This window comes from Muntiacus reevesi, chromosome 2 (genome assembly GCF_963930625.1).
Source record: "Muntiacus reevesi chromosome 2, mMunRee1.1, whole genome shotgun sequence".
In the NCBI taxonomy this organism is placed as follows: domain Eukaryota; kingdom Metazoa; phylum Chordata; class Mammalia; order Artiodactyla; family Cervidae; genus Muntiacus; species Muntiacus reevesi.
This window is the reverse complement of record NC_089250.1, coordinates 141,172,675-141,200,558: the sequence shown is the minus strand read 5'-3', so window position 1 is coordinate 141,200,558 and position 27,884 is coordinate 141,172,675. Positions and strand designations below refer to the sequence as shown.

The 27,884-nt window shown below is 47.4% G+C and overlaps 1 protein-coding gene across 1 annotated transcript in view; it reads left to right on the top strand.

Moving 5' to 3' along the window:
* Positions 1 to 27,884, top strand: part of SLIT1 (slit guidance ligand 1) — a 163,912-nt gene that overhangs the window by 9,627 nt on the left and 126,401 nt on the right. The window contains exons 2-4 of the mRNA XM_065920057.1: positions 9,359 to 9,430; positions 11,564 to 11,635; positions 16,613 to 16,684. Coding sequence (XP_065776129.1) covers positions 9,359 to 9,430; positions 11,564 to 11,635; positions 16,613 to 16,684 — 216 coding nt within the window. The remainder of the gene's footprint in view (positions 1 to 9,358; positions 9,431 to 11,563; positions 11,636 to 16,612; positions 16,685 to 27,884) is intronic.

Here is a 27,884-nt window from a genome sequence, read left to right as displayed (position 1 = left end):
GGTGCTGGGGTTTCCTGGTGAAGAAAATGCATCCGTTGAAGGCGGGAGGACTGCCCAAAGGGCAGCTGGAAGGGGAGAGCCACCAGGGGGGAGCTGGGCAGGAACAAGAAGAACTTTCATCCTGGATTTAATGCGGGGGTCCTGACTCAACGTTTGTGATTCCCACCTGGGCGGCGCAGGTACTGCCAAACTGAAGAAGGCGTTTGGAGATGGGGTGGGGGAGAGGGTTAACTGTGTGGAGAGCAGCCCGTCTGTCTGAGGATGAGGGCCAGGGAACGCTCTGGGGCTGCGATTGGGGGGTCACTGGCAAAGCTGGGCAGGACGGTTTCCCGGGAGAAGTGGAAGACGGAAGCAGATGGTGGTGAGCGAGTAGGTGGTGAGGAAGTCTGCGGGAGGAGAGAACAAGTGCAGGGGCTCCGCGGGAAGCCGCTCAGAGGTGTTTGCAGAGAGGCTGGTGGATTGGAGTCCCTGGGGGGAGAGGGAGCGGCAGGCGACTGTGGAAAGGAGGCAGAGTCCTGCGGAGAGGGGGCGGGATGGACCTTTGCCAGGTCAAAGAGCAGAGATGGAGAGGGTCAAGGAGGGAGTTGTGGCGGTGCTGGTGGTCACCATCCACAGCCCTTTGTGTGCCGGCTCCGACTCAGATGCTTTACTCACGTCCACTTTCACTCCTCATAACCGTCCTGGAAGGAAGACATTACAATCTTCCCTCAATATCCTGAGGGACTGGTTCCAGTACATACACTCACCCACCACCACCAAGGTACCAAAGTCCCCCACCCTCAAGTCCCTTGTATAAAATGGTGTACTATCTGCATATCACCTACTCACATCCTCTCCTGTACTTTAAATCATCTCTAGATTACTTATCATACCTAATATGAGATAAATACTATACAGATAGTTGTGAATACAATGTAAATGACGTTGCTTTTGGGAAATTTCTGGAATTTTTTAAAAAATACTTTTGATTTGTGGTTGGTTGAATTTGTGGAGGTGGAACCCCCAGAAAAGGGGGATGAAACCCAGCTGTACTTAACCACTGCTTTGTAGATGAGGAGAAGGTTCAGAGAGGTGGAGCCGTCTGTCCTGGGTAAAACAGCCAGCTGGTAAGTGGTGCTCTGAGACTCGAGGCTCTGAGATACGTTCGTTTTTAATTTCTTTTGAACTTTATTTTTTTGGTTGTATTGGGTCTTCATTGCTGTGTGCAGGCTTTCTCTAGCTGTGGCGAGTGGGGATTACTCTTTGTTGTGGTGTGTGGGCTTCTCATTGTGGTTTCGGGGCAGAATGGCATTGGCAAGAAGAAAACTGGACCTCAATAGTGAGGGAATTGGGGTGCACTTTGGGCCTCAGAACAGAATAATACACCATGGAGTTGGGATTAATTGCTGAGCCCTGATCACCTCCCACCCATTAGGGCAGCTACTATAAAAAACCAGGAAATGACTAGTGGCAGTGAGGATGTGGAGAAATTGGGACCCTTTTGAGTTGTTTCTGGGAATTTAAAATAGGGCAATTGCTGTGGATAACAGTATGATGATTCCTGAAGAAGTTAAACATAAAATTACCATATAATCCAGCAAGTTCATGTCTGGGTATATACCCAAAAGAATTGAGAGCAGGGTCTCAAAGATATTTGTACACCCATGTTCATAGCTGGATTATTCACAATAGAGTGGAAGCAACCCAAGTGTCCACTGATGGATGAATAGATAAACAAAACCTGTAGACATGCAATGGAATATTATTCAGCCTTAAAAAGGAAGGAACTTCTGACATGCTATGCCATGGATGAACCCTGAGGACGTTGTGAAATAAGCCAGGTCTCCTTATCTGAGATACCCAGAGTAGTCAAATTTTCAGACAAAAGTGGTTGTCAGGAGCTGGGGGTGGGAGGAACGGGGAGTTTGTGTTTAACAGGTATAGAGTTTCAGTTTCACTGAACGAAAAAGTTCTGGAGGTCTGTCGTACAACAGTGCAAGTGTACTTAACGTTACTGAACTGTGCACTTAAAAATGGTTAAGTGACAAATCTTGTTATATGTTTTTTATAGCAATTAAAGTTAAAAAACAAAACAAAACCTGGGCCCTGGAGTCAGACATGCTAGGGTTCAAATTCTTACGTTCTCAACCTACCTACCAGCTGGCTGATCTTGAGCCATTGCTTAAATGCTTTATGTCACAGTCAGGTGCTCTTATGAGGCTTAAATGAGTCCCTTGCTTGTGATAGCATAGATATCACTAGTCCTCAAGCCAAGGAAACAAGGTGGGAGTCCAGGAGTCTGGGCCGACCAGCTTGTGTAGCAGACCAGCTCCGGTGCAGGGCCCTTGACTTCTCATCTTTGGGGTTTCTTGATTCGTCACTCGGTGGAGGGAGGCCCCAGTCCTTGAGTTAGTGCCAGGCCCATGGACTCCACTGGGCGGGGGGAGCCTCTGGGTCATGATCCACTGAGGCTTGAGGACTGTGGGGAAGGCTGGGAGCTGACGGGAGTGCATGCCAGGCCTCGGGCAGCAGCCAGGCTCCTTGGGCAGGATTGTTCTTCCGGCTTCTACTTAGTGAAGACTGTGTGCCAGGCACCCTCACAGGTGATATCTTACAGATGTGGCCTCTGCCTCTCATAGCCTGGCAGGGGAGGCTGGCCTTTACCCAAGGACCTTGTATTAAACACGCGTCTAGATCTGGAGGACGAGCTAAGTAAGTGTCTCCGAGGAGGTGGTGGAGAGGAAGGGACATTTGAATTGAGGCCTGTAGGACATGAGGGCTGAGCTAGCTGTGGGGTTTCATGCGGAGGAGGAGAGCAGAGGCCCTGAGACAGAAGGGCTGGTTGTTGAAAGTGGAGGAGCAGGGTGGCTGAAGCCAGGGGCTGGTATTTTTCCAGCAAGTGGACTGAGGAAAAGTCAGCCCTTTAACCTGCGGCCTATGGAACGGTTGTTGGTGAAGAGCAGTGTTCTCTGTGTGTAAAGCTTTCCTTGGTGGATGCCCATTTGGGGAGAGTATTTCATAATTAGTGTCAGTTTTCTTTCTTTCTTTCTTTTGAGTCAAGGAGCTGAGAAACATGGAAAACCCACCTAACCCTATGCTATTTGGAATATGTCAGTTTTAATGCAAATTTGTTCTTGCATTCAAGAAATACCTACTGAGACATCTCTCAGGTATCAGGTGCATGTACTGTGTTAGGCCCTGGAGATACAATAATGAGGAAAAACTGACCGTCTGTGTCCACAGGGAGCTTATACCCTCATGGGAGGGTAGAGACATCAGTCAAGGAACCCCCCAAATCCATATAAAATTGCCGCCCTGATGGGGGCTGCAGAGCAGAGGGAGTGCCCTGTGGGCATGTGTGGGGAGGCTGGACCAATTGGGAGGAATTAGTCAGTCAAAGAGGAAGGAGGGAGTGTGTAGGCAGAGGGAATGGCAAATTCAAAGGCCCTGCCATCTGAGGGCACCAATCGGAACAGGGAACATGGGGGCAGCCACATGGGAGCTTGAAGTCCATGTTAAGGAGATTTTGTCTTGATTCCAAGAGCGATGGGGGTTCATTGAAGGGCTTAAGTGGGGAGTGACATGATCAGATTTGCATCTTGAAAAGATCACTCTGGCTATGGCCTGGAGAACAGATTGGAAGGGAGCCAGAGGGAATGAGGGGAGCCTGCTTTTGTGACTCTGGGCGCTCCATGCAGCCCATCCGCCTGCAGGTGGGGGTAGGGGCCCCTCTGCTGCTGTAGGGGCAGCAGCTGGGCTGGGAAGTTCTTCCTTCCCTGGGTTCTCCCGTTTGACTATACGGACACTCAGGTCTGTGGATTTGGCCAGGGTAGGATTTCAAAGGAACTAAGGAATACAGTCCCCCAGCCTCGAGGCTTGTCTCATTCACAGAGTGCGTGTGTTCAGTGTTTGGAGACCTGGCAGGAAGGGAACTTAGAGGGCGCTGAGCCTCCCCATCACCACTGTAGATTTTGGCCCTTGGTGGGGGGAACCAGCGCCAGGAGTGGCTGTCCCCACCCCCACCCCCCATCCCTGGCGCCGTGAGAAATGCTTGTGAAGTTCGAGGAGCCCCCAGAACACCCCAAGAGGGGCCCAGGGTGTTTATTCCTGCAGCTTTAGGAAATCCAAGGGTTTCTTTTGGTTTATCACAAACACCCAGACACTAGGGATCAGATTCTTGTTTCCTGAGAGGATTCAAGAAATCCTGGTGTGTTTTTGTTTTTTGCTTGGTAATTTTGCTTTAGAGGATTTTCTCCAAAATCTTTTACCACCGAGGTTTTCCTTTCAGGTTGAGACCACACAGGAACAGATGGGAATCAGGGCCATTTGCCACTGGAGGGTCTTTCCTCCTGGTAAGAAGGATCAGGGAGAAGGATGGATGCAGACTCATTACTTTTGGAAGAGGGAAGATCGTCTCAGGGTATCTGCGGCATCTGGGGCTCTGCAGGGCAGGAGCAGCTGGCTCTTCCCTGCTCAGCTGGTCCAGCTAGGCCAGCACCAGCATTCTAGTGGGGCTATGGTCCTTGTGGGAAACAAAACATCAACAGGAGGAATAAGAGTAATCACATCAGGCAATATTGATGTAGAGAGCATTTATGTATGCCAGGCACTGCTGTTGGTGCTTTATAAGTAGTCAAGTCATTCATTTAAACTTCACCACATCTCTAAGAGGTGGGTGTCATCATTGTCTTCATTTTACAAATGGGGAACCTGAGGCACAGAGAAGTTGGACTTTGTGCCCAGGGTCACACAGCTAGCGACGGTAGAGTAGGAATTTGAAGCCGGATAATCTGGCTTTAAAGTCCGAGCTCTTAGCCACCTGACAGTGTTGCTTGGATAGAATCCACGGTCTTACCATAGGGCCCCAGGATGTCCTATCTAAGTTGTTCTCAGTGCCATCCAAGGCCCGGTTTCTCAAGGTAAGGAGTGGGATAGACAGAATTCTGCAGCGCAAGACCTCGTGATGAAGGGGAAAGAGCTGAACATGCAGTGGCCTGGGTATGGTTTGGTCCCAGCCCCACTGCTTATGAGCTGCATGGCACGGGGGAAATTTCGTCACCAATTTCTGCCTCAGTTTCCTTATCAGCAAGATGGAGAAAACATGCTTCATCTCATAGGTTACTGTGTGTGGTGAGATGAAAGGAAGTATGCTTAGAGTTGGCTCAGAGCCTACATGCAGAGGTGCCCAGTAGAGGCAAGTGCTGGATGTGGGCTCTGGTGGCAGGAACCTTCGGGAGCCCAGGGAAGCTCTGCATCCTAACTTATTCCTGAAAAGTGAGGCTGGGAATTGCCCCAGAGCCCGCCCCATTTGGCCGCTCTGGCTGCAAAGGTCTGAAGGTCACAGTAGCTTCTCCGTTTTTCCCAGGCGGCTTGCTGGGGAGGGGTCTCCATGGCAACATCCAAGGACCACCTGTTGCAGGAATCAGGCACTGGCGAAAAATGACCCCCTTGCCTCATTCCAGCAGCCTGTGCAGAGGGTTCCAGGGGAAGTGGCCGGGCCAGGTTGGTGGGCCGCCTGGGTGAGGGGAGAGAGTGGGGCCAGTGGAGGCCAGTCTGTCAGGCCAAGTGGCCATAGTAACTTCTTAAGCTGCAGTCCTGGACCTTGGAGCCCGATGAGAGCTCTGCCTGCCTCACAGGCTGTCTTCTTGAGGGCTCTCCCTCGAGAGGAGGCACTCAATTTAACTCTGGGTTAGAGAGCAAGGCTGATGGGGGAGGCTGGAAGGGGGTGGGCCGACTCTGTCGACATTCTTGCCTGGAAGCCACCAGCAGGGCCTCCAGAGAGAAGGGCTGTGTTTGCTCTGATGTCTGCACCGTTGTCCTCCTCTGTCTGCCTGTCCCAGGTCTTCTCTGGACTGGGAGTGGAGAGGGGGTGCAGGAAGTGAGGAGGAGAGGTTGGAGGCCATTGATGGCTGAGGAATGCGCCCCAGAGTCTGCTTGGTGGAGCCTGGTGGCAAAGATGAGGAGAGAGGCAGATTTAAGACAGCATCACCACCAGTCCCTGCGATCCTCCCCACAGTCTGCCCACATATGGGGATTCCACCCTCAGGGATTCGGAGCTCCATTTGGGCTCTGCCTTGTTCAGACACGTCTTAACATCGGTCTTTGCTTCATTTTGCTGTCTGTGAATTGAATAATTATTGTAGTCAATTGCCTGATGAACCATGGTTGCCATGAGAAGGAATTAGTGAATGATTGTAAAATCCAAGATTTCTCATGACCTTTGGCTGAGTAATTCCGTTTCCAGGAATGTATTCCTCCCAAATGCCCATTGAACTTTATGTGATATTATTTATTATTGAACAATATCAAAACAGCCCATGTGTTCCAGTAACAAGGAATCAAGACATGCCCTTTTACTTGATATATCCAATGAAGGGGATCCTTTATTTCGATAAAATCATAAGTGGAGATTGAGCAGGGAATGACATTGTAGAAGGTGGGTATATCATTTATGTCTCACTCACTGTTGTATCTTTAGAACCTTGCAAAATGCTTTGCAAATAGCAAGTGTTCAAAAAATATTTGTCAAATTATCTCCACAATATAAAACTTGTATCCAAGGGCTTGAGAGAAAATATTCCAGAATATTAACAGGGGGTTCTTTCTGGGTGATGAGCTTATGTATGATTTGAATTTTTTTCTTTATTCTTCAGGAAATTGAAAAAATTCAATAATGTACACATATTGCTCTTATTTTTCAGCACCGTAACTTGCCTATTTTGTTGGCTTAAAAAGTATAGATCTCTTAAAAATTCAAACAATGTAGAAAAAAGGAATGCGGCAAATCACCCCCAGCAAACTCATTCTGTGCATAGACCTGTACTTACAGCCTGTGAGTTTTTACATAAGGGGGCTCAGGGTGTGCAAGCTGTATTAAAACCCTTTTCCCAAGTGCTGCATCAAGGAGTCTTCCCTGGTCAACACAAAGAAATCTCTACCATTTTCAATGGGTGCATGGCATTCAGTTTCACAGAGGCGCTGAAGCTTAAGGAAGTGCTGCTCTGTCACTGCCCATTTAAATTTCATATTTTTGTGCTTATAATCAAAAACCTTGAGGTTTGGGGTTCAGGGATGAAAGTTTCAGCAGGACAGCCCAAAGTATGGGACCAGGTTTCAGGACTTCAAGAAGACATTCTCATTGTTTGAAGCAGGGTCATGTTACAGAAGGAGCAGCAAAGAGAGGCTCAGAGGTGGCTGTTTCAGGGGAACGTGTTTCATTCAACAAAAAGAGTCCTTTACTTTCAAAAGAACCTGTGGGGAAGGCGTCCCCAGCATTTAGAGCGGGAAGGGCTCCGTTAGCTTGGACAGGCCTCAAGCCCCTCAGAGAGATCCTGTTAGAAAAGAGGTAAGGAGCAGGGAACGAGTTTTTCCAGCTGCTCTGAAGGATCAGGAGCCAGGCTCAGGGGAAGGGCAGAGACAGTGATGGGTTGAATGAATTACCGGCTTGTCAACCTGGGGAGAGACCCTGGCCTGGTGGGAGGAAGAAGCCTGGGCTCCAGGATCAGATGACTGCGGGTTGGGATCCCTGCTCTGTCATCACCAGGTGTGACCTCGTGAAGGTGCCGCACCTGAGACTCTCTCTTCTCATCTGTAAGACACAGTAACTGCCTTCCAGCGTCTTGTGAGGGTGCACACAAAGCCCAGCTCCCGAAGTGTGTGGAAACCAGCGTCACCTTGATTTTGGTGGAAGCAACTCTAGAACATCACACTTCCAAAACACTTTTAGGAAAGGGAACTTGGTGTTTTTCAAAATAGCTTGGACTTGGGTTGGGACAGTGGCCACAGCTGGAACCTTTGACCAAAGTTGGTAAATGAGGAGACTGGGCTGCAGGTAAGTGTGTGTGTGTGTGTGTGTGTGTGTGTGTGTGTGTGTGTGTGCGCATGTGCGTGTGTGTGTGTGTGTGTGTGTGCGTGCATGTGCGTGTGCGTGTGTTGGGATGGGTGCTCTTAGGTTGTTGTTAAGTGTGTTGGAGACCATGATGATGGTGAGAAAGAGGAGGAGGCCATGTGACTGGGAGCACGGGGCTGCACGGGAAGACAGGTTAGGTGTGAAGGTGACAGCTGGGTTTGGAGCTGGCCCTGAGTGAGAGTCTGCTGTGTGTGGCTCCGTGGATGAACTCTCTTAGGAGTGGAGTGCCTGACCCCTGGAGTGGCATCCCTTTGCGAGGCTAGACTGGGTTCCCGTGAAGAGGAATGGCCTGCAGAGGCCAAGTGAGCTTTCCTGGGAGGCTAGGTGAAAGGGGGAAGGAGGTGAGGCCAGTTGGCCTCTGAGGTGGGGTGCAGGTCCAGGGTGCCCAGGGCATGATTGGGAGGGCCAAGGGAGGAGCCTGGCCTTGGGAGGGAGGAAGAACTGGAGGCCTGGATGGTGTGAGGGGAGGAGCCACTATAGTCGTGGGATCGGGGCTCCCTTGTCCTCCTGTCTCCCCTGCAGGAGTGGTCTCAAGGCAGCTCCTGTCCGGAGCCACACTGGCTCCGTTTGTCCTCTGCTTGCTTTCTCAGGCCCTCTTCAATCAGAGCCCACTTTTCCCCAATCCTGCTTCCCATGGCTTCCAACCCTCAGCCTGTCTCCTCCCCTGATACCCACACATTCTGTATTTTCTCCTTCCCTGGAATGTTCACTCCATCCTTCTTGCTGTGGCTCTGCCTTGTCTTTGGGGCCTCAACTTGAGTCCCACTTTCTCAGCTCCTTTGATGTCACGGCCCTCTCTGCTGTCTTCTGCTGTGAATATGAATAACTCGTGGGAGCCAGGTGATGGTAGTGGTATCCCCAAAGGGGTCCTTTCCATGTGGACCATGCTCTTTACTTGTTCATGCCTTATTTTAATCCTGTGAGGCAAACAGTTACTACCCCCAGTTTACAGATGAGGAAACTGAGGCTCAATGGCGATTCTGCCTGAAGAGCCTCTCTAACTAGATAATTTCCAAGCTCTTTCCTGTGAGAATGTCTTGTCTTTTCAATGAGAATGAGCTATTTCAAGGCAAAAGCCATGTTTTGGGGTTCTGGAGCACTCCCAGTAGTGAGCCTGGGCCCTGAGTGTTCCTGTTGGTTGAACATCTGCTGCAAAGAGGTCTTAGTTTTTTTTTTGTTTGTTTTTTTGGCTGCACTACTCAGCATGAGGGACCTTAGTTCCCTGGCCAGGGATCGAGCTCATGCCCCCAGCAGTGGAAATGCAGACTCCAAACCACTAGACCACCAGGGAAGTCCCCCAGCTTGCTAGGACAACATAGACTTGGGGTCCTGGAACTTGGCTGGAAAGCACCCGGTCTCATTGGTGAGATGACTGACTTGAGTCACGTGGAGAGGCAGCCTGGAGCTGAGCACTGGCCTGAGGCCCACCATGGGCAGCTCACCGTCTCCTTCTCTCCTCTCCTCCACCAGGGAACTCAACGGCAACAACATCACTCGGATCCACAAGAACGACTTCGCAGGACTCAAGCAGCTGCGGGTGCTGTGAGTATGAGACGCCGCCCCTTGTAACCTTTCTCCTGCTCTCCCGGCTCAGCAGTGGTCTCACAGCAGAGCCCTGGCTGTGGGTCGTAGGGCTGTGGGCCAGTAGGGCCCCTTTCCTGCATAGTCAGTCTTGGGGTGACGTGAGCAGTGGGTTGAGGTGCTGCTAAGTCCTGACCTGGAGTGGCCACTGCCTAACACATGACTGAGAAAACTGGGTGTGGAGTGGGTACCAGTGGTCACTGCCTTGTCCATTGGCTGGCTTCTGGGGTGAGGGAAGACCAGGTCTGCTCAAGCTGCCATAGCAGAAGGCCACAGACTGGGTGGTTAAACAACAGAAATTAGTTTTCTCACAGTTCTGGGGGCTAAAAGTCTAAGGCCAGGATGCCATCAGGGTTGGCTTGGGGAGGCCTCTGCTCCTGGCCACCTTCTTGCTGTGTCCTCAAGTGGCCTTTTCTGTGTGTGTGCACAGAGACATCTCTATGTCTCTTCTTCTTATGAAGGCACCAGTCCTGTCAGACTAGGGCCCCACTCTTAAGACCTCATTTAGCCTTAATTCTGTACCTGAAGGCCTTACCTCTAAACAGAATCCCAAGAACTTCTGTGTATGAATTCTGGGGAGGAGAATGGCCCGATGCAGTCTGTAACAGTCTCCACAGCTCTTTTGAACTTGTGCCGCAGAAAGACTTCCCAGCGAGGCCACAGACCCCTTGATTTGAGGAAGAAGTTACTGGGGGCAGTTGAGGACAGAGGTGACCCCTTCAAGTGCCTGGCAGTGGCAGACATTGGAGGTGGCAGGTATGGCTTTGTTGGGCTTGGCCACCAGCCAGCAAAGGAGTTATCCATGGCACCTGCCTTGTCGGGCTGGGCAGGGGTGAGGAATGAGGGGAAGGGGTGAATCCCTTCACCTCTCCTCCTCTGAATTTGTCTCAGCCTGCAAACACAGGTGTCAGGGAAGAACTGCAGTTCTTTATTTTCTTTGCTTCAACTCAGTTTCGACTTTGAGCCAGTTTCAGCATCCCACCTGGCTGGCAGGAAATTCATTATGGGCATAGGGTCCTTCATTCCCAACTCCTGGGCTAATGCAGGGGTCCTGGGGCCTGGTTCTTTCAGAACGATTGACTTTGTGGCTTGGAAGATCTTTGGAGCAGTTGGTGAGCCTGTGGTTGATCCTCTCTGGGATCATAGCTGTCCATCACTGGGGAGTGGGTTTCTGATTCTCCAGGACCCCTGACTCTGACCCCTTCCCAGGCTCCAGGAACCTCTTCTGAGTCTGGTGAAGCCCCCTTTCCATCTTGGTGTTACCCCCACGCCCCCACCCCGCCCCTAGCCTCCAGCATAACCTCCTCACCAGCCCAGTTGTTTGGAAACAAAGCAGAGGAAGAGAAGTGTCCAGTAGCAGTTTATGCCCCCTGCCCTGCCCCAGACCTCATCCAAGGCCCTTGTGGCACCCCATAAGCCACCTGCTTGAGGGGAGGGAGGGGAAGACATGGGAGAAAGACATACTTGATGAGCTCAGAAATTACCGTGCAGCAAGTGATCTGCTGGTGAAAAATGCTGCCCTGTCAGCCAGATGCCCTGGGTTTCAGGCCGCGTTGGCGGTGAGGAGGGGCTGAGTCCCCCGAGCCAGGTGGTTCAGCTGGCAGCAGATGTGGCCAGGCGGAGTGGGGGCGCTGGCCGAGTGGGTGTCGTCTGCCAACTGCAGAGTGTGTTTGCTGCATGTGTGGGCTGTGCTCAGTTGGCACGAGCTCCCTTCCCCCCGCGACTGGTCAGTTCCCCCTGCTCTGCCCCATGGACGGGTGCCCTCTGGGCCAGCCCCTGCTGCCTGGGCACCAGCTTCCCCGAGCTTGCCTTTGGAGCAATGGCCTAGGGCCTGGTGCCCCCTGGCCTTCTGCCCTGCTGACAGCTTCAGAGGGTCGGTACTGGGTAGGGCGGGAAACACAAATTGCTGTCAGGGCTGAGTGTACCGAGGAGCCCGTGTTGGAAATTTATGAAGCTGGGAAGAGTGTTGACTCAGGCCAGGACTCGGGAATGCGTGGTCTCGGGCACTGCTCCTATTTCACTCCTTCGTGCCAGCTATTTCTAGGAGTCCTTGTCCACCATCCTGGAGCTGTCCTTGTCTCTTTGCTTCCCCAGGCAGCTGATGGAGAACCAGATTGGAGTGGTGGAACGGGGGGCTTTTGATGACATGAAGGAGCTGGAGCGGCTGTGAGTATCCGTGGGTGCTGGCTCAGGAGGGCGGTGGGGGCTGGCAGAGGGGACTGAAGCAGGTTGAGCCTGGTGGGAGGAGCCAGTGCTGCACACCCAGCCTGCCTCCTGCCTGCAGATGGGGGCCAGGGGCAGCATGGATGGGGTCACAACATCATCATGAGATGATGGCAGAGACAGCTGGAGAGGTTCTCACCCCAAATTCTAAACACAGCGATCTCTGCTGTTGTTCCCTGAAAATACATCATGGCAAAAAAATCTACACAGTACAGAGGAAGCGAAATTCCTTCCTATAATCTTATACCCCAGATGTAACCAGTCACTGATTTGTGTGGCTTTAAAGGAAGCACTGGTGTGCCCAGGGGACCAACCGCAGGGACGCCTCAGGAGCAGTGTCTGGGGTGCTTGGGGCCACAGCACAGAAGTGAAGGTGGTATTTTCTGATTTGCATCCTTTGTTCCTTTGGGGGCTTTTGAGTTTGAAAATAGTTCTTGATAATTTTTGCATTTCAGATTGGCAATAATGAGGGAAAAAAAAGGAATGTGGTATGGGTGAGGTGGGGTTGGCCACTGGCCTCATTTTTCTGCTTTGGTTTGGCTGCAAGTGTCAAGAGTTCATGCCTTTTGAATCAGAAAGTCCATTTTATTTTAAGGAAATAATCAGAAACATGACTAAAAATATGTATATTGGGGTATTCACTGCACAGTATTTAAATATAATAAAAGTTGGAAACAGAAATTCTGGTGGAGATGTAGGTATAAAATCACATTTTTTAAGAACTGTTAAGGCCATAGGAATGTGTCCACACTTAATATAATGTTAAGTGGGAAAGGGAGGAAGTGACTTTTGTTTGAATGAAATCAACTTGTATGTGTGCAGAATACAAGAGGAAGAAAATAATTGAGATTGTTAACTCTCATTACTCTGAGTGGTGGGATAACAGCTAACTTTAATTTTATTCTTTGTGCTTTCCTTTTTTGTGGATTTTTTTCCCCAGTGAGTTTATGATGATAATTATAGCTTTTATCGATTGCCTTACTCTATGCCAGGCACCAAGATAAATACTTTGTCCTCAAATATCTCATTTAATCCTTAAAACAACACTGTGGTCAGTGGTGTCATTCAGATGAGAACGGAGGTGCACAAAAGTTAAGACACTTGCCTTATTAAATGATTATTAAGTGATTAAATGCAGAAGAGGGGATTAGAATCCAGATCATTTTGCCGCCAAAGCCTGAGCTCTTAATGGCTGTAATCTAACACCTCACTTTCCTTTTTTACTTCAAAGAAAATGTGGTATTAAGTAAATGGAAAGAAGATGATTGTCTCATTGCTTTCCTGTAGCCTGGAGAAAAACCAAGCTAAACTTTTGCTTATCCAGGTCTAAAACTGAGCCATAAGGAGCCCAGAGCTACAACAGATATTTCGTCCCATGTTTTTTTTCTTTCCAAGGCTCAGAGCAAAAGACATGCGCGTGACCTCTCTGTGTGGGGTGGTTTGGTCCTTACTCATTTCAGCTCTGGCTGTGGGGCTGCCATGCCCTGTGGGAGGAGAAGAGGTGGGAGGGAATCTAGTCAGGACTGGTGGCCCACACTACACCCGCTGCTGACACCCAAGGGTGGGCAGGATCCTCTTTTTTGAGTCATGATGTGTAGCTGGAGACTTTTGTCCCTTCTCTCCTTTTCCGATTCTTTCTTCCTGGGTGAGTCACCAGCAGCTGCATGGCAGGCTGTTCCTGCGGTGTGTGACAGCTCTGTCCCTGGGGAGTTCAGTGCCGGCTGTAGATGGCCCACACCCTATCCTCTGACTTGTTGGAGACCAGTGGTGGATCAGTTAATCATAAGAGTTGGATAAAGTAGGGAGTCATAGAAACTATCCATTTGATGTGAAAACTTATAAATGTGCATTTACTGACCTGGCTCCGTGTTTTTTTTTTTTTTTTTTTTTCAATTTTTGCCAATGTCTTACTTTTTAGTTTCTTTAAGGCAGAGAGAGATTTTTAGAGGGCCCTTGGAAGCAATCTGGCTGGAAAATTGTGAATTTCTTTTATGACCTCCCCCTGCCACCCTCCCAGTCTTTTACCCAACAGCTCTTTAATTAGCATCTTTCGTTATAGTGATTCTTTCCAAGGCAGCCAACCAGCTTTTCTAGAGATGACTCTCTTTTCACACTAGTATTTCATTCATCTATGTAATCGTCATTCATTTATATAATTATAAGTACCTCTGGCATAAGCAGGTTTGGGAACAGACATGATTGGTTCTTGTAAGTAGTTACAGATTTGAGCGCAGCAGAAGCAGAGACGCGGGTCGTGCTGCTGGCCGTGAGGATGGGTGGGTCACAGGGTTTGGTTGATTGATGTTGAAGGGGGCAGAGTACTCAGTCACTCTGAGTGGGCTGAGGGGGAGGAGCATGTGTAACGTCGGGTGGGAGCCATGGAAAGGTGGGCTTCAGAACCCACTTCTCCCATTCGGTGATGACTTGGGGGAGTCATTCACTTCTGGACATCCCACTTCCCTCAGCTATCAAAGAGAGCTCAGCCAGGCCTACAAACATATTCTCAGAACCTGAGAGCCCAGCCACGTGGTGAGATGGCGATGGTCAAACCTCCTCCGGGGTCATTTCAGGGAGGAGATGGGAGGTTACGTGCGCGCTTTGTACTCAAAAGAGAGAAAGTCACCTTTTCCTTCTGCCTCCCTCCGATGCTGAGATAGTACCTACAATGCATTTATCCCAGTGCCTGGCACAAAATGAGGCCGGTCAGGGCCTTACTACCGCTGTCATTTTTCTCAGCTTTCTGTAGGTCACTCCACATGCTAGGTCCCTCCTTTGTTGTCCTTTGATTTTCCACTTTAGCAGTTGAATGTCTTTTCCTTTTAAGTGTTTTTCAGAAACCGAAGCCAGGAAAGTGAGAAAGTCTTGGGGGAAAACAAAACAAAACAAAACCCAGTGATTACCATGCAGTGTAAATATAGGATTAATTTATTGGATGAGGTTGAGGAAATTGGAGCGATCTGATATCTACTCCTGTTGCTTTAAGGATTACATTGGTGGTCCTTTATTCCCCCCAAGGCAATGATGTGTTTTCCTAGGAGCCTGCCCTTTAGAGTAAACTTCTTCCAGCTGGTCTAAGATAGTAACTCTAACTGTCCTGTGTTGGAAAATGGTACCTTTCTCACACGTCAGATGAAAAGTTGACCTCCTAGAAGGTAACCACAGACCAATGAGATGGAGCTCGTCAAATTATATTTTCTCCTCCCTCCAGGAGAAGAAAGCTTTTGTCCAGTTGGTTTATCATCCTCTCGAGCTATTAAAGGAGATGGTTGTGGAAAATTCAAAATATATGGTAGACTAGGGCCTCCCTGGTGGCTCAGTGCTAAAGAATCTACCTGCTGATGCAGGGGATGCAGGAGACTCGGGTTTGATCCCTGGGTCAGGAAGATCCCCTGGAAGAGGGAATGGCAACCCATTCCATTATTCTTGCCTGGAACATCCCATGGACAGAGGAGCCTGGTGGGCTACAGTCGGTGGAATTGAAAAGAGTCAATGTGACTGAGCACCCAGACACAGTAGATTAGAGGATGGGGGCTGCATTTGACACCAGTGCTTCTCAACCCTGATGTGCACTCAGGTCACTTGGGGATCTGTTTGAAATGCAGAGCCCCAGTCAACAGGTCTGGGATAGCCTGGGACGTGCCTCTCTCACCAGCTTCCTAAGTGATGCTCCTGTAGGTGGTCCACGGACACAGTGTGAGTGCCAAAGCTTCATACTTTATAGGTGTCATTCCCTCGACCTCCCACAGCCCCTGCTGTTGGGCAGGAATCCTGCACTCAGAGTGTCAGAGAGAATTGGTTACCGAAGGTGTCAAGATGAGTCAGGTTAAACTTCACTGTCTTCCTCAGACAAGTTTGAGTTTTTTCTGCATTGTCTTGTAAGGCCACATTCCAGAACCAGCCTTCTTACTCCTGCCTATGTCTATAGTACTAAATAATCTTCCAGCTACAGAAGAATTAGAAATGATGGACATACTAAAAGTAACATAATTAAAAATAGATTTGTCATTCTCTATTGTCTGGAATGGAAAAGAAAGTGAAAGTGTGAAACTGTTAGTCACTCAGTTGTGTCTAACTCTTTGAGACTCCATGGACTATAGCCAGCCAGGCTCCTCTGTTCATAGAATTCTCTAGGAATACTTGAGTGGGTAGCCATTTCATTCTCCAAGGGATCTTCCCGAACAAGGAATGGAACCTGGGTCTCCTATTTTGCAGGCAGATTCTTTACAGTCTGAGCCACCAGGGAAGTCTGTCTGGCATGGAAAGACATCCACAAATTGTTGAGTGAGAAAAATTCAGGTGGCTTAATGCTTTCTCTTCTATTATTTGGGGCTTTTAAAAAAATATTAAGCATGTATTTTCATAAATAATTTAAAAAATCTATAATGATATTTTCAATTTGAAAAAAAGACCTAAAGCAATAAAACTGTTGAATCACCCTTGAGCCAAATGTGGATGAAAGCAATAAAGAATCAGAACCCCGTGGTCAGTCCTATCCCATTAGGGTATATCTCACATTTCAAGAGTAGTCAGGTATCCAGTTCACAAACAGATAACATTTGAATCAGTGCCTGATACATTATACAGGGACTTGAAAATCTAAAGTGAAGATAATGATGGGCATGGAGGGAATAATGGAAGGAAAGGTGTTCTTTTTACTGATTGCCCAAGACATGTCAGGTCCTCCATTGAGGGGCTTTCAGATGTTCTATTCTTATCCTCCCCAAAGTTGGATGGTGGATTTCTCACTTTACAGATGAAGAAACTGAGGCTCAGAGAAGGTGCCTCCCTGGGGTTACACAGTGACATGTTAGGATTTGAATGCTGGGACCTCTGACTCTGAATCCTGTGCTTTTTGAAAAGTCTTTTGGGTTTCCTGGACAGTTTGGCCATTTCCAACCTCTCCTCTCTTCTCTTTTTCAGACGACTCAACCGGAACCTGCTGCACACGTTACCAGAGCTGCTGTTCCAGAATAACCAGGCTCTGTCGAGGCTGTGAGTGATGCTCCATTGATGTTCCACAGAGGAAATCTGTGGTCTTATCCCATGCCCTGTCGGGGGTGGGGGAGCAGTGTGTGGTCAGTGGAGCCTGGACCTTCCCATGACTGTGACTCCCACACTCCTCACCTGGTAGGCATCGTCCAGGTGATCTAAGGCCATCTTTCTGCAGTGCTTTTCGGGACATTTCTCCATGGCAAGCACTTGATAGAATCAGTAGTCTGTCCAGTTCTGTGTGCTGCCCCTGACAGTGTGGTGTGGTGATGTTCTTGGGGTGGGCACGCTTTCCAGTTGTGATGCCAGACTTTATAGGGATGCCCGTTCTCATGCATCTCTTGCTGCCTTTGATAATGTGCCTTGGGTGGAATGTTATTCATTCAAATAAGCCCTTCTTGGATCTATTTTCAACTCAGAGTAATGAGGTCTGCTAGCTTGTTAACCATGGCATGAAGTCATGCTTTTATTTGTTGTAAATGTGCTTCTTTCAAGTTTAAAATGTAGTGGCCAATGCTGTGGCTTCATGATTTACCAGATATGCCTGTAATTGTTCTCCTGTACATTTCATTTTCTGGGATCTTGGGTTGGACAGGACCTTAGTGATTACCTAAGGAATCTCTTCTTCAGCCTCTTAGTGTATGTATAGTCTTTTAATCTTTGCTTGGCTACTTCCAGCAGGGAGTTCATCACCTCCTTGGGCAGCCAATTCCATTGTTGGACACATCTGCATATTAGAAACATTTTCTTAACTTTGAGCCCTAAATATATTTTTAATAAGTTTTGATTTTTCTAGCTTTGCTTTCTGTAAGTACCTAGAACAATCAAGTACAGTACTTTTGTCCAATTTTGAGGGGTTTTCAGGTTTTTAAATTTTGAGTTAGGAGGTTTAGTTATCATTAACAAACCTGAAAAACCATTGGTTTGGACCTTCTGTGTGCCTAGCAGAGCACTATGTGAGATACTGGGCTGCCAGTTCTTCCCCAAAGAAGCTTATAGGACCCCACGTAGGTGGCGGTGCAGGTAAGTCTGGAGATGCAATGGCTAAGACCAAGGGGTGGGGGCTGGGTGGGGGCTCGCACCGTGGGGCTGTGAGTGCTGAGAGGTGTGCCTGTGGAGCCTGGCGCTTGATCTCTCTCCTCTGATTAAATACGGCTGGTTCTTTCCGCCTCTGTCCTGATTGCCACTTCTTGGTAAGCCCAGTGGTCTGAAGGCAGCCACAGAATTTCTCATGGATCCTGCTTTCCAGGTTTTGTTTTAGGGTGGAGCTCTAACTTTCAGTTCTGTCTGGTTGGTCTCTCTGGTCACTTCCTGTTTCCTTCTTCTGACCTGGAGGTCTCTCCACAGAGATGGAGATGTCTCTCAGTGAGGATCTCTTCTGCTGGCCTTTGCCACCCTTGGGCTCGAGCTGGGCCTTCTCTGTCAGCCCCCCTATAACTGGTAGGCAGGCCCTTTGGTGCCAGGCCCATCCAGGGTGGCTTGACTTTTCTTTCCTTGATGGCTGAAGGCACAAGACCCTTCCCAGCAGCCTGGGCAGGCCCTTATCCTGGGGGCCAGCTCTTGCACACAAGGTCCATGCTGCTACTGGTCCCTGGTGGGCAGCTGGCCTTGTCCTGACTGAGCCCTAGCAGCTCGTGTTTAGTCTTGTTCTGTCCTTTCTCCGAGCTGCCTCTTACGGGAGTTATCACAACTTTAACATTGCAAATATTCATCCTGAACATCTTTTCTCCTGGTCCCCTTCTGTGCTTTTCTTTTCCCTGCTCTCAAGCCCACTTAGCCCTTTGCACTTTGGCCCCTACTCTCCCAGCATTACTCACCTGCTTTGACTTTCTTCCCTTCGGTCACACAGATGCCCTTCACCATCCAGGGTATGGAGCAGGTCCCTTGTTGCTGTTAAGTTCTGGACACTGCTTTGATCCTCTGTCATTTGTTTTATTTTTAAAAACTTTTAAATTTATTCTTAAATTTCAGCTTTGCTAAGGTATAATTGACAAACAAAATTGAAATTACTTAAAGTGTGTACTGTGATAATTTGATACACGCAAACATGATGAGAGGGTCCCCTGCTTCCATCCAGTTCTTCAACATATCCGTTATCTCACATATTTCTCTTTTTATTGAGGGCTTTCAAGTTTTACTTTTTCAGTAAATTCCAATTATGTTAGGACTGTGTTATCAACAATAGTGATCATGTCATACATTAGATTGTACTCTGTTACCAACCTCTCTTTATTTGTCCATCCCACAGCCTGTGGCAATTATTTTTCTACTCTGCTTCTATGAATTTGACATTTTTTTTAGATTCCTCACGTAAGTGATACCAGGCTTCCCTGGTGGCTCGGACGACAGAGAATCTGCCTAGGAGACCCAAGTTCAATTCCTAGGTTGGGAAGACCCCCTGGAGAAGGAAGTGGCAACCCACTCCAATATTCTTGCCTGGGAAATCCCATGAACATAGAAGCCTGGTGAGCTACAGTCTGTTGGGTCACAAAGAGTCAGACACGACCGAGCAGCTTACACACACACACATAAGTGAGACCATGCAGCGTTTGTCTTTGGCTTATTTCACTTAGCATAATCCCTTGGGGTCCACACATGCTGTCACAAATGGCAGGATTTCCTTCTTTCTCATGGCTGAATTATATTCTACTGTGTGTGTGGATACTGTGTATGTCGACCTATCTATCTATCTAGTCCCTAACTAAGCCAGTCCTTATCCAGGAGCATAGCTGGCCTGGATGAAGGGAAACTGTTTTCTCTAGCTCTCCTCTTTTTTTCAACCATTGCAAAATTGAAGTATAGTCAATTTACAATGTTACTTTCTACTGTATAGCCAAGTGATTTAGTTATACCCATATATATATATATATATATATATATATATATATATATATATATACACATATATATATATACACACACATATATATACACACACACACATATATATATATACACACACATATATATATATACACACACATATATATACACACACACACATATATATATATACACACACATATATATACACACACACACATATATATATATACACACACATATATATATACACATATATATATATACACACACACATATATATATACCCATATATATATATATATATATATACACACATTTCTTTTTCATTATGGTTTATCATAAGATATTTAATATAGAAGGTCCTTGTTGTTTATTTTTATATAGTACTGTGTATATGTTAATTCCAAACTCCTAATTTATATCTCCTCCCACCACCTGCTATCCTCTTTAGGAATTAACCATAAGTTTGTTTTCCATGTCTGTGAGTCTGTTTTGTAAATAAGTTCATTTATATAATTTTTTTTTTGTATTTCACATATAAATGATATCATAGCATGTTTGTCTTTCTCTTTCTGACTTATTTCACCTAATATGATAATCTCTAGGTCCATCCATGTTGCTGCAAAAGGCATTATTTCATTTCTTTTTTTAATGAGTGAGTAGTATTCTGTTGTATATCCTGGTGGCTCAGATGGTGAAGATTCTGCCTGCAATGCAGGAGACCTGAGTTCTACCCCTGGGTTGGGAAGATTCCCTGGAGAAGGAAATGGCAACCCACTCCAGTGTTCTTGCCTAGGAAATCCCATGGACAGAGAAGCCTGGCAGGCTACAGTCCATGGGGTCGCAAAGAGTTGGACCGAGTGACAAACACTAGCTAACTATATATACACATCTTTATCCATTCATCTACTGATGGGCATTTTAGGTTGCTTCCATGTTTTGGCAATTGAATATACTGCTGCTGTGAACAATGGGGTACATGTATCTTTTTGAATTAGAGTTTGCTCAGGATATATGCTCAGGGATTGCTGTATCATATGGTAACACTATTTTTAGTATTTTTTTAAGGAACCTCCATACTCTTCTCCATAGTGACTATACCGATTTATATTCCTAACAACAGGATAGGAGGAGGGTTCCTTTTTCTCCACATTCTCTCCAGCATTTATTATTTATAGACTCTTTAATTATGGCCATTCTAACTGTGTGAAGTGATACCTCATTGTAGTTTTGATTTGCATTTCTCTGATAATTAGCAATATTGAACATCTTTTCATGTACCTGTTGGCCATCTGGATATCTTCTTTGGAAAAAAGTCTATTGAGGGCTTCTGCTCATTTTTTGATTGGATTTTTTTTAATATTAAGCTGGATGAACTGTTTGTATACCTTGGAAATTAATCTCTTTCAGTAGCATCATTTGCGAATATTTTCTCCCAGTCTGTCGACTGTAATTTTGTTTCCTCTTGATATTTCTTAAGTACAGGTGTGCAGGCCAATGGGACTTTGGGGAAGACTTCCGTGCAGTACTCCCCATGTAGATCAGCCTAGAGCTTGAAATTATGACCAGGGACAGTACTTCCTGATGCCTCACCAGCTCAGGTCATCTCAAAAAGGGTACATGTGGAAGGGAAATGATTAAACAAAACATTATTGATCTGGATGTTTGTCCCTGGTGTTTGGACCCTGTATTTTTTCCCCTGGTGATGGTTATAGGGAAGGATACAAGAGCAAGTGCCTAAAGATTTACTTGCTAATATTCTTTTCCATCCTTCTCATCCCCAATCCACTGACCTGAGCATCTGGCATTCCAAACATCTCTGTTTACTCTCCCAGTGGTCTGGCTGAGGAGCACTTGGACATTCCTGCTTCCAGAAACAGGACCTGCAGTCTGGTGAGGTGGGGGTGGGGTGGGCTGGGGTATTGTAAGGACATCAGCAGCAGACTCCTGGGCTCCTCTTGACAGGAAGTGAGGCACAGTGGGGACCAGAGAATGTGAGGGGTATTTCTAGTTCTTTCTGACCATCTACTTTACTGTCCCACTTCTCTCGGCAAACAAGTGTCCCGGGTTTACCAGCAACATCTCAGTTCCACTGTGACTTTGATTGACCACCATGTTCCCTGCTCTCCTGCTTCCTGTGACCTTGGAGCTCAGATCCCTTGTGTCTGTGGTCCCAGCCCGGATTTCTAGGGAAGGAATCCGATTGGCGCATCTTCGGTCAGGCATTTACCCCTGGGCCAAGGGGACGAGTTGGGGGCGGTGGGACTGTCTGGACCAGTCACACTCTGGGGCCCCCTTAGGAGGAGGGTAAGAGGGGAGGCAGGGCTTGGTGCTTCTGTTCTCTCATCTGGTGACATTTCTTCTCCTTTGAGGGATCCGTTACTAATCCTTTTCAACTGGAACCAGTCATGGATTTTTTTTTTTTCCACTAGGGGCCATTATGCTATATCAGCATGAAAATGAGAGACCAGGTGTGCAGTCACAAAGCCTGTCAGGTGGTGTGTGGCCCACATTTCTACTGATTTTGCCTGTGACGTTTCCAGCAGTTAAAATCCTGTGGCTGGTTATTTCTCACTGACGTTTCTCCAGTTGGTGGGTTAGTCAGCCCATTTCTTTCCACGTTCAGGATGAGAGAGATTGGTTTGGACCAAGAGCAGTTTGGTAATCGAGTTGGAAATAGACATCAGGCCTTGAAGGGACCATGAAAAGTCTGAAAATGGGCTTAAACGTTGATGTAGAAATCTAACGTTTGGGGATTGACCCTAAGGTCAATAAAATATGATTACAAACATGTTCACTGCAGCATAATATAGAACATTGAAATATAGAATATGGAAAAGAATATAATAACCAAAATGTCCAACCTTGGGGAAATGATTAAGTAAACTTTGGTATATCTACTTGGTGGAATATTTATATCCTCGTCAGAAATGGCCTTTATGAAAGATGTAGAGTGATGCAGATAAATGTTTGTGATACCAAAGCCAGGATGCAAACTTGTTTTGACTAAGATCACTAAACAAATCACTCTAAAGGGTGCACAGGAAAAAGACTACAAAATACCAACAGGGGTTATCTCTGGGTGACTTTTCTTATTTATATTTCCCAGATGTTCAATAAAAAGAGTATATATTTTTAAAAATGTTTATTTATTTGGCTGCACTGGGTCCTAGCTGCGGTGTATGGGATCCTTTAGTTGAGGCAGTTCCCTGACCAGGGATGGAATCTGGCTCCCTGCATCATGAGCTCAGAGTCCTAGCCCCTGGATGCCCAGGGAGGTCCCAGAGTACAATATTTTTAGTAGGAGATTTTCCCATCTTTATATGCAGTGGAAAACCTCTGTTCTCTGAATTAAAGTCAACACTGTATAAATAATGTTGGGACACTTCCCTGAACCCCGTGTGTCTGAGGTTCTTCTACCAGATAAAGATAATGTCTGCCTCACAGGCTGTTGTGGGGATTAAAGAAAGGTGTAAACTTCCTCTCATATCAGGTGTAAGCTTGTAGCACATTGTAAGTGCTCAGAAAATCAGTGAATTTCCCTTTTACAGATGAAGCAGTGCAAGCTCAGAGGGTTTATGACTTATTCAAGGGGTTGAGTCGAATTTGAACCCTGCTCTGTCTGATGCTGAAGATCATCTTTTCTCATTATCCACCTACACCCTCTCTACTGCCTGCTACACTTACCTACCTACTCACCCACCTACTTATCCACCCATCTACCTGCTGATCCCCCACCCACATCTCATCTAATCATCCACCACAACCCTTCCAGCCTTCTTCTCCTCTGTGCTCCCATTTACCCATCTATCAACCCATCATTAATTCGACCGTCTCTCCATCCTGTATGTCCTTCCACTGGTCTTCACATCTAAGACCCTCCCACTCACGTATCCATCTGCCTGCCCATCCAGTCTTTCACTCATTTACCCACCAAGCCCACCCATCAACTCTGCACTTACCCATTTACCAACATAACCATAGACCTACCACACACCCATCTATTCCCCCCATGCCTCACCCACCCCCCCTTCTCCTCCCCTCACCACATCCAACTTCCCTCTCACCTTCCATCTACTGGCCCATCCACCCACTGACCCACTCACCCAACATTTACAGAGGACCTCCTATGGGCCAGGCACTGTCAGTGCTGAGAACACTTGCTGGCTGTGTGAGACAGCTGGGAGTGGGGAGGCGCTGTGTCTCCCAGAGGTGAGGATTTCTCACTAGTGCTCTTTGAAAGCGGTCTGCATCCTCTGACCTGACAGCTGTGCTGTGTCAGTGTGGGGTGGAGGGAGCAGACGCTTAACTGGCTGGACCCGTGTCTCCTGCCAGAAGCGGTTATATCCTGGTGGCCGGTTACCTAGATTTAAGATCAGCTTCCTCACCTGACAGCCACCATGTGAGTATGTGGAGATATTGTTTCACAGATGCGCACAGGGGTTAAGGTTAGGGTTAGAGAGAGAGATTTGAACCTTCCTCCTTCTCTTACGAGGCTTCCCTGGTGTCTCAGTGGTAAAGGATCTGCCTGCCAATACAGGAGACTCAGGTTCGATCCCTGGGTCAGGAAGATCCCCTGGAGAAGGAGATGGCAACCCACCCCAGTATTCTTGCCTGGGAAATCTCATAGACAGAGGAGCCCGGTGGGCTACAGTCCATGGGGTTGCAAAGAGTCGGACAGGACTGAGCGACTGAACAACAAACCGAGTCTACACCCACTTTGGCTGGGGAGCACCGTGTGTGTCAACTGCCTGTGAACTCCCAGATTTGGGATTTGGAGAGGAGTTGCTCCTGCTGCCTTGCCATCCTTCCTCTTGCAGGTTTCATCCCCATCCTCATTCAGAGGCCGCTTCTGGAAACCCAGCTCCTCTGGGTTTCTTTTTAGCCTTGACAAGATCGACCTTTTGTGTCTCTGCTGGGCCTGGAGGGGGTGAGGGTGGGTGATTAAGGGCAGCCTGGGGTATTTATTCCCCCTTATTTATATCCCCGCAGTGAGGGCCAGGATAACTCATTACCAGGGCCGAGGTGGCTGGTGAGGCGCCTCTGTGATGTCCTGCCGGAGCCGTGTTGAAGAATGCCTGACCCCGCTGACCCCGTCTCGAGCTGGGTTTAATTAAACTGTCAGCACTGGTCAGAAGAACAAAGCCTCCCTTCCTGTCCTAGTCGCCAGCTCCCATCAGAGGCAGGGGGCATTCTCTGCTGAAATGAAGAACTGTTAAAAATGGATCTGTCTTGCCTCCGAGGGAAATTATCCGAAGCAGGAAGGTGACCTCGCTTTTGCGACATGCCCACTCCAGGCAGCAGATCTGCAGGACTGAATCGGCCTTGGAGCCCAGGCATGAGGAACAGGGCTTCCTCCTGTCAGAGCTGCCTTAACACACCATCCTTCACCCCTAGACTTTCCCTTTCCCAGAAAGGAATTTCATGAGCTTTGTCTGTGAGGTGTAAGTCAGTGAGGTGTTTCTGGCACAGGTTGGAAGGTTTGGGGAAGTTCAGTTCAGTTCAGTCGCTCAGTCATGTCCGACTCTTTGCGACCCTATGCCAGGCCTTCCTGTCCATTACCAACTCTCAGAGTTGACTCAAACTCATGTCCATTGAGTTGGTGATGCCATCCAACCTTCTCATCCTCTGTTGTCTCCTTCTCCTCCTGCCTTCGATCATTCCTAGCATCAGGGTCTTTTCAAATGAGTCAGTTCTTTGCATCAGGTGGCCAAAGTATTGGAGTTTCAGCTTCAGCATCAGTCCTTCCAATGAATATTCAGGACTCATTTCCTTTAGGATGGACTGGTTGCATCTTCTCGTAGTCCAAGGGACTCTCAAGAGTCTTCTCTAACACCACAGTTCAAAAGCATCAATTCTTCAGTGCTAAGCTTTCTTTATAGTCCAACTCTCACATCCATACATGACTACTGGAAAAACCATAGCTTTGACTAAACGGACCTTTGTTGAAAGTGCTGCACTCAATATGCCAGCAAATTTGGAAAACTCAGCAGTGGCCAATTGCACTCGTCTCACACGCTAGCAAAGTAATGCTCAAAATTCTCCAAGCCAGGCTTCAACAGTATGTGAACCGTGAACTTCCAGGTGTTCAAGCTGGATTTAGAAAAGGCAGAGGAACCAGAGATCAAATTGCCAACATCTGTTGGATCATCGAAAATGTTTGGGGGGAAGTTTGGGGTCAAATAAGGTTCTCTGGGAATTACTTTCAGTCCCTTTAGTCCACTTGTACGGGACATATAGGGTGTTGCTGAACTGATCTGATTGCAAAACTCTTGAAAGTTTTATTTTTAGGGAAAACCTAGATCTGTGAGTCTAGTGTCAGGTAACTTGCTGAGCGCACAGTAAGGATCAGAGCTGAGATTTTTTTTTTAAAATTTTTAATTGGAGGATAATTGTTGTACAATATTGTGTTGGCTTCTTCCCTCCAACAGTGCGAATCAGCCATGAGTGTACATGTGTCCGCTCCGTCTTGAACCTCCCTTCAACTCCCACCCCCCGCCACCTGGCTGTCACAGAGCGCTCAGTTGAACTCCCTGTGTTATATGGCAGCTTCCCAATAGCTATCTGTTTTACATATGGTAATGTTTATGTTTCAATGCTACTCTCTCAATTCATCTCTCTCTTCTCCTTTCCCCGCTGTATCCAAAGTTTGTTCTCTAGGTCTGCGTCTCCATTCCTGCCCTGCAAATAGGTTCATCAGTATCGTTTTTCTAGATTCCATATATATATATGTTAATATATGATTTTTGTTTTCCTCTTTCTGATTTACTTCATTCTGTATAACAGGCTCGAGGTTCATCCACCTCACTAGAACTGACTCAAATGTGTTCCTTTTTATGGCTGAGTAGTATTCCATTGTATGTACCACAGCTTCATTCATCCATCTGTGTGTGGATGTCCAGGTTGCTTCCATGTCCTTGCTATTGTAAACAGTGCTACAATGAACATTGACGTACAATGAGATATCACCTCATACCATCATCAAAAAATCTACAAACAATAAATGCTGAAAAGGGTGTGGAGAAAAGGGAAACCTCTTACACTGTTGGTGGGAATGTAAATTGATGCAGCCACGATGGAGAACAGTATGGAGATTACTTTAAAAACTAGGAATAAAACTACCATATGATCCAGCAACCCACTACTGGGCATATACCCTGAGAAAACCATAATTGTAAAAGAGAGAGCTGAGATTTGAAAACAGGTCCCCCTGATCCCAGATCCACATTCTTATCTCTAAACCATCAGCAAATTAGTGTGGGAATCAGCACTGTCATCAAAGACCCCAAGTTAATGGGTGTGGAAGGGCCCAAGGATCTGCATTATTAGTAAGTCTGGTCTGGCCCACACTTTGAGAAGCCTTGTTCCCCAGCATGCTTGATGAGTCTTAGGTGGAGACACCTTTTTGGGCAGAGCCCCTGTCTGCCTCTGCATGGCTTGGTTCTGGAATGAGAGCCCCATGAACAAAGACCCTCCCAAGGGCAGACGCTTCACCTCTTGCTGCCATGCAGAGAGCGATTTGGGGATTATGAGTTGGCAATTATGGAGCACTCTGGGCTCTCAAAGTGCTTTCCAATCATTAAATCTCTGCCTGCTGTCAAGGCTCAAGTGAAAATGTACACGTCCCACTGGGCTGGCCCCGGAGCCTCTATCGAAGAGGGCAGCCAGCAAAAGATTGGCGACCAGCACGCCAGAGTGACTGTCATGGCCCAGCATGGAAGGATGTCCTCAGCACAGCCTCAGCCTTCGACCCCAACTCCCCTTATTGCCTCACCCACCCCCTACCCCCAACTGCCTCACAGCCATACTTTTGTGAGCCTTCACAAATATGGATAGTGAGGGAACGCAGGGCCTGGGGCAGAGCTGGAGGCAAGAGCTGTGGATAGGTCATCCTTAGGGATTACGTCCTGCTGGGGACCTTTTAGAGGGGCTCAAAGGAATGAAAAGCAGCCAGTTCTCTCCTACAGCTTGATAAACTCGATAAGGAATAAACAATTCATAAGCATCGAGAAGATTCGGAACAGAGGGGAGTGCACACAGGAGGGGGCTATTGTGAATAACTTCTAGGGGTGTGGGGATTTTTAAAAAACCATCTCAAACATTATATAAATAATTCTGCTGTGATCGTGATCATTTGGAAAACAGAGAAAAGCTAAGAAAGATAAGAGATAAGATTTATTTTTTTTCCAGTTAAGGCATTTAAAAATGCTTGAGCCATCATTCCATTATTTTTTTAAAAAGAGAGTTGAATACCATTCATTGGTTAAGCACTTATGTGCCAAGTAATTTTTGTGCATTTTCTCTTTTTAATTGTTGCAGTCCTAAGCAATGATTATCCCCATTTTACAGTTGAGAATTGAGGCATTGTTGAGTTAAG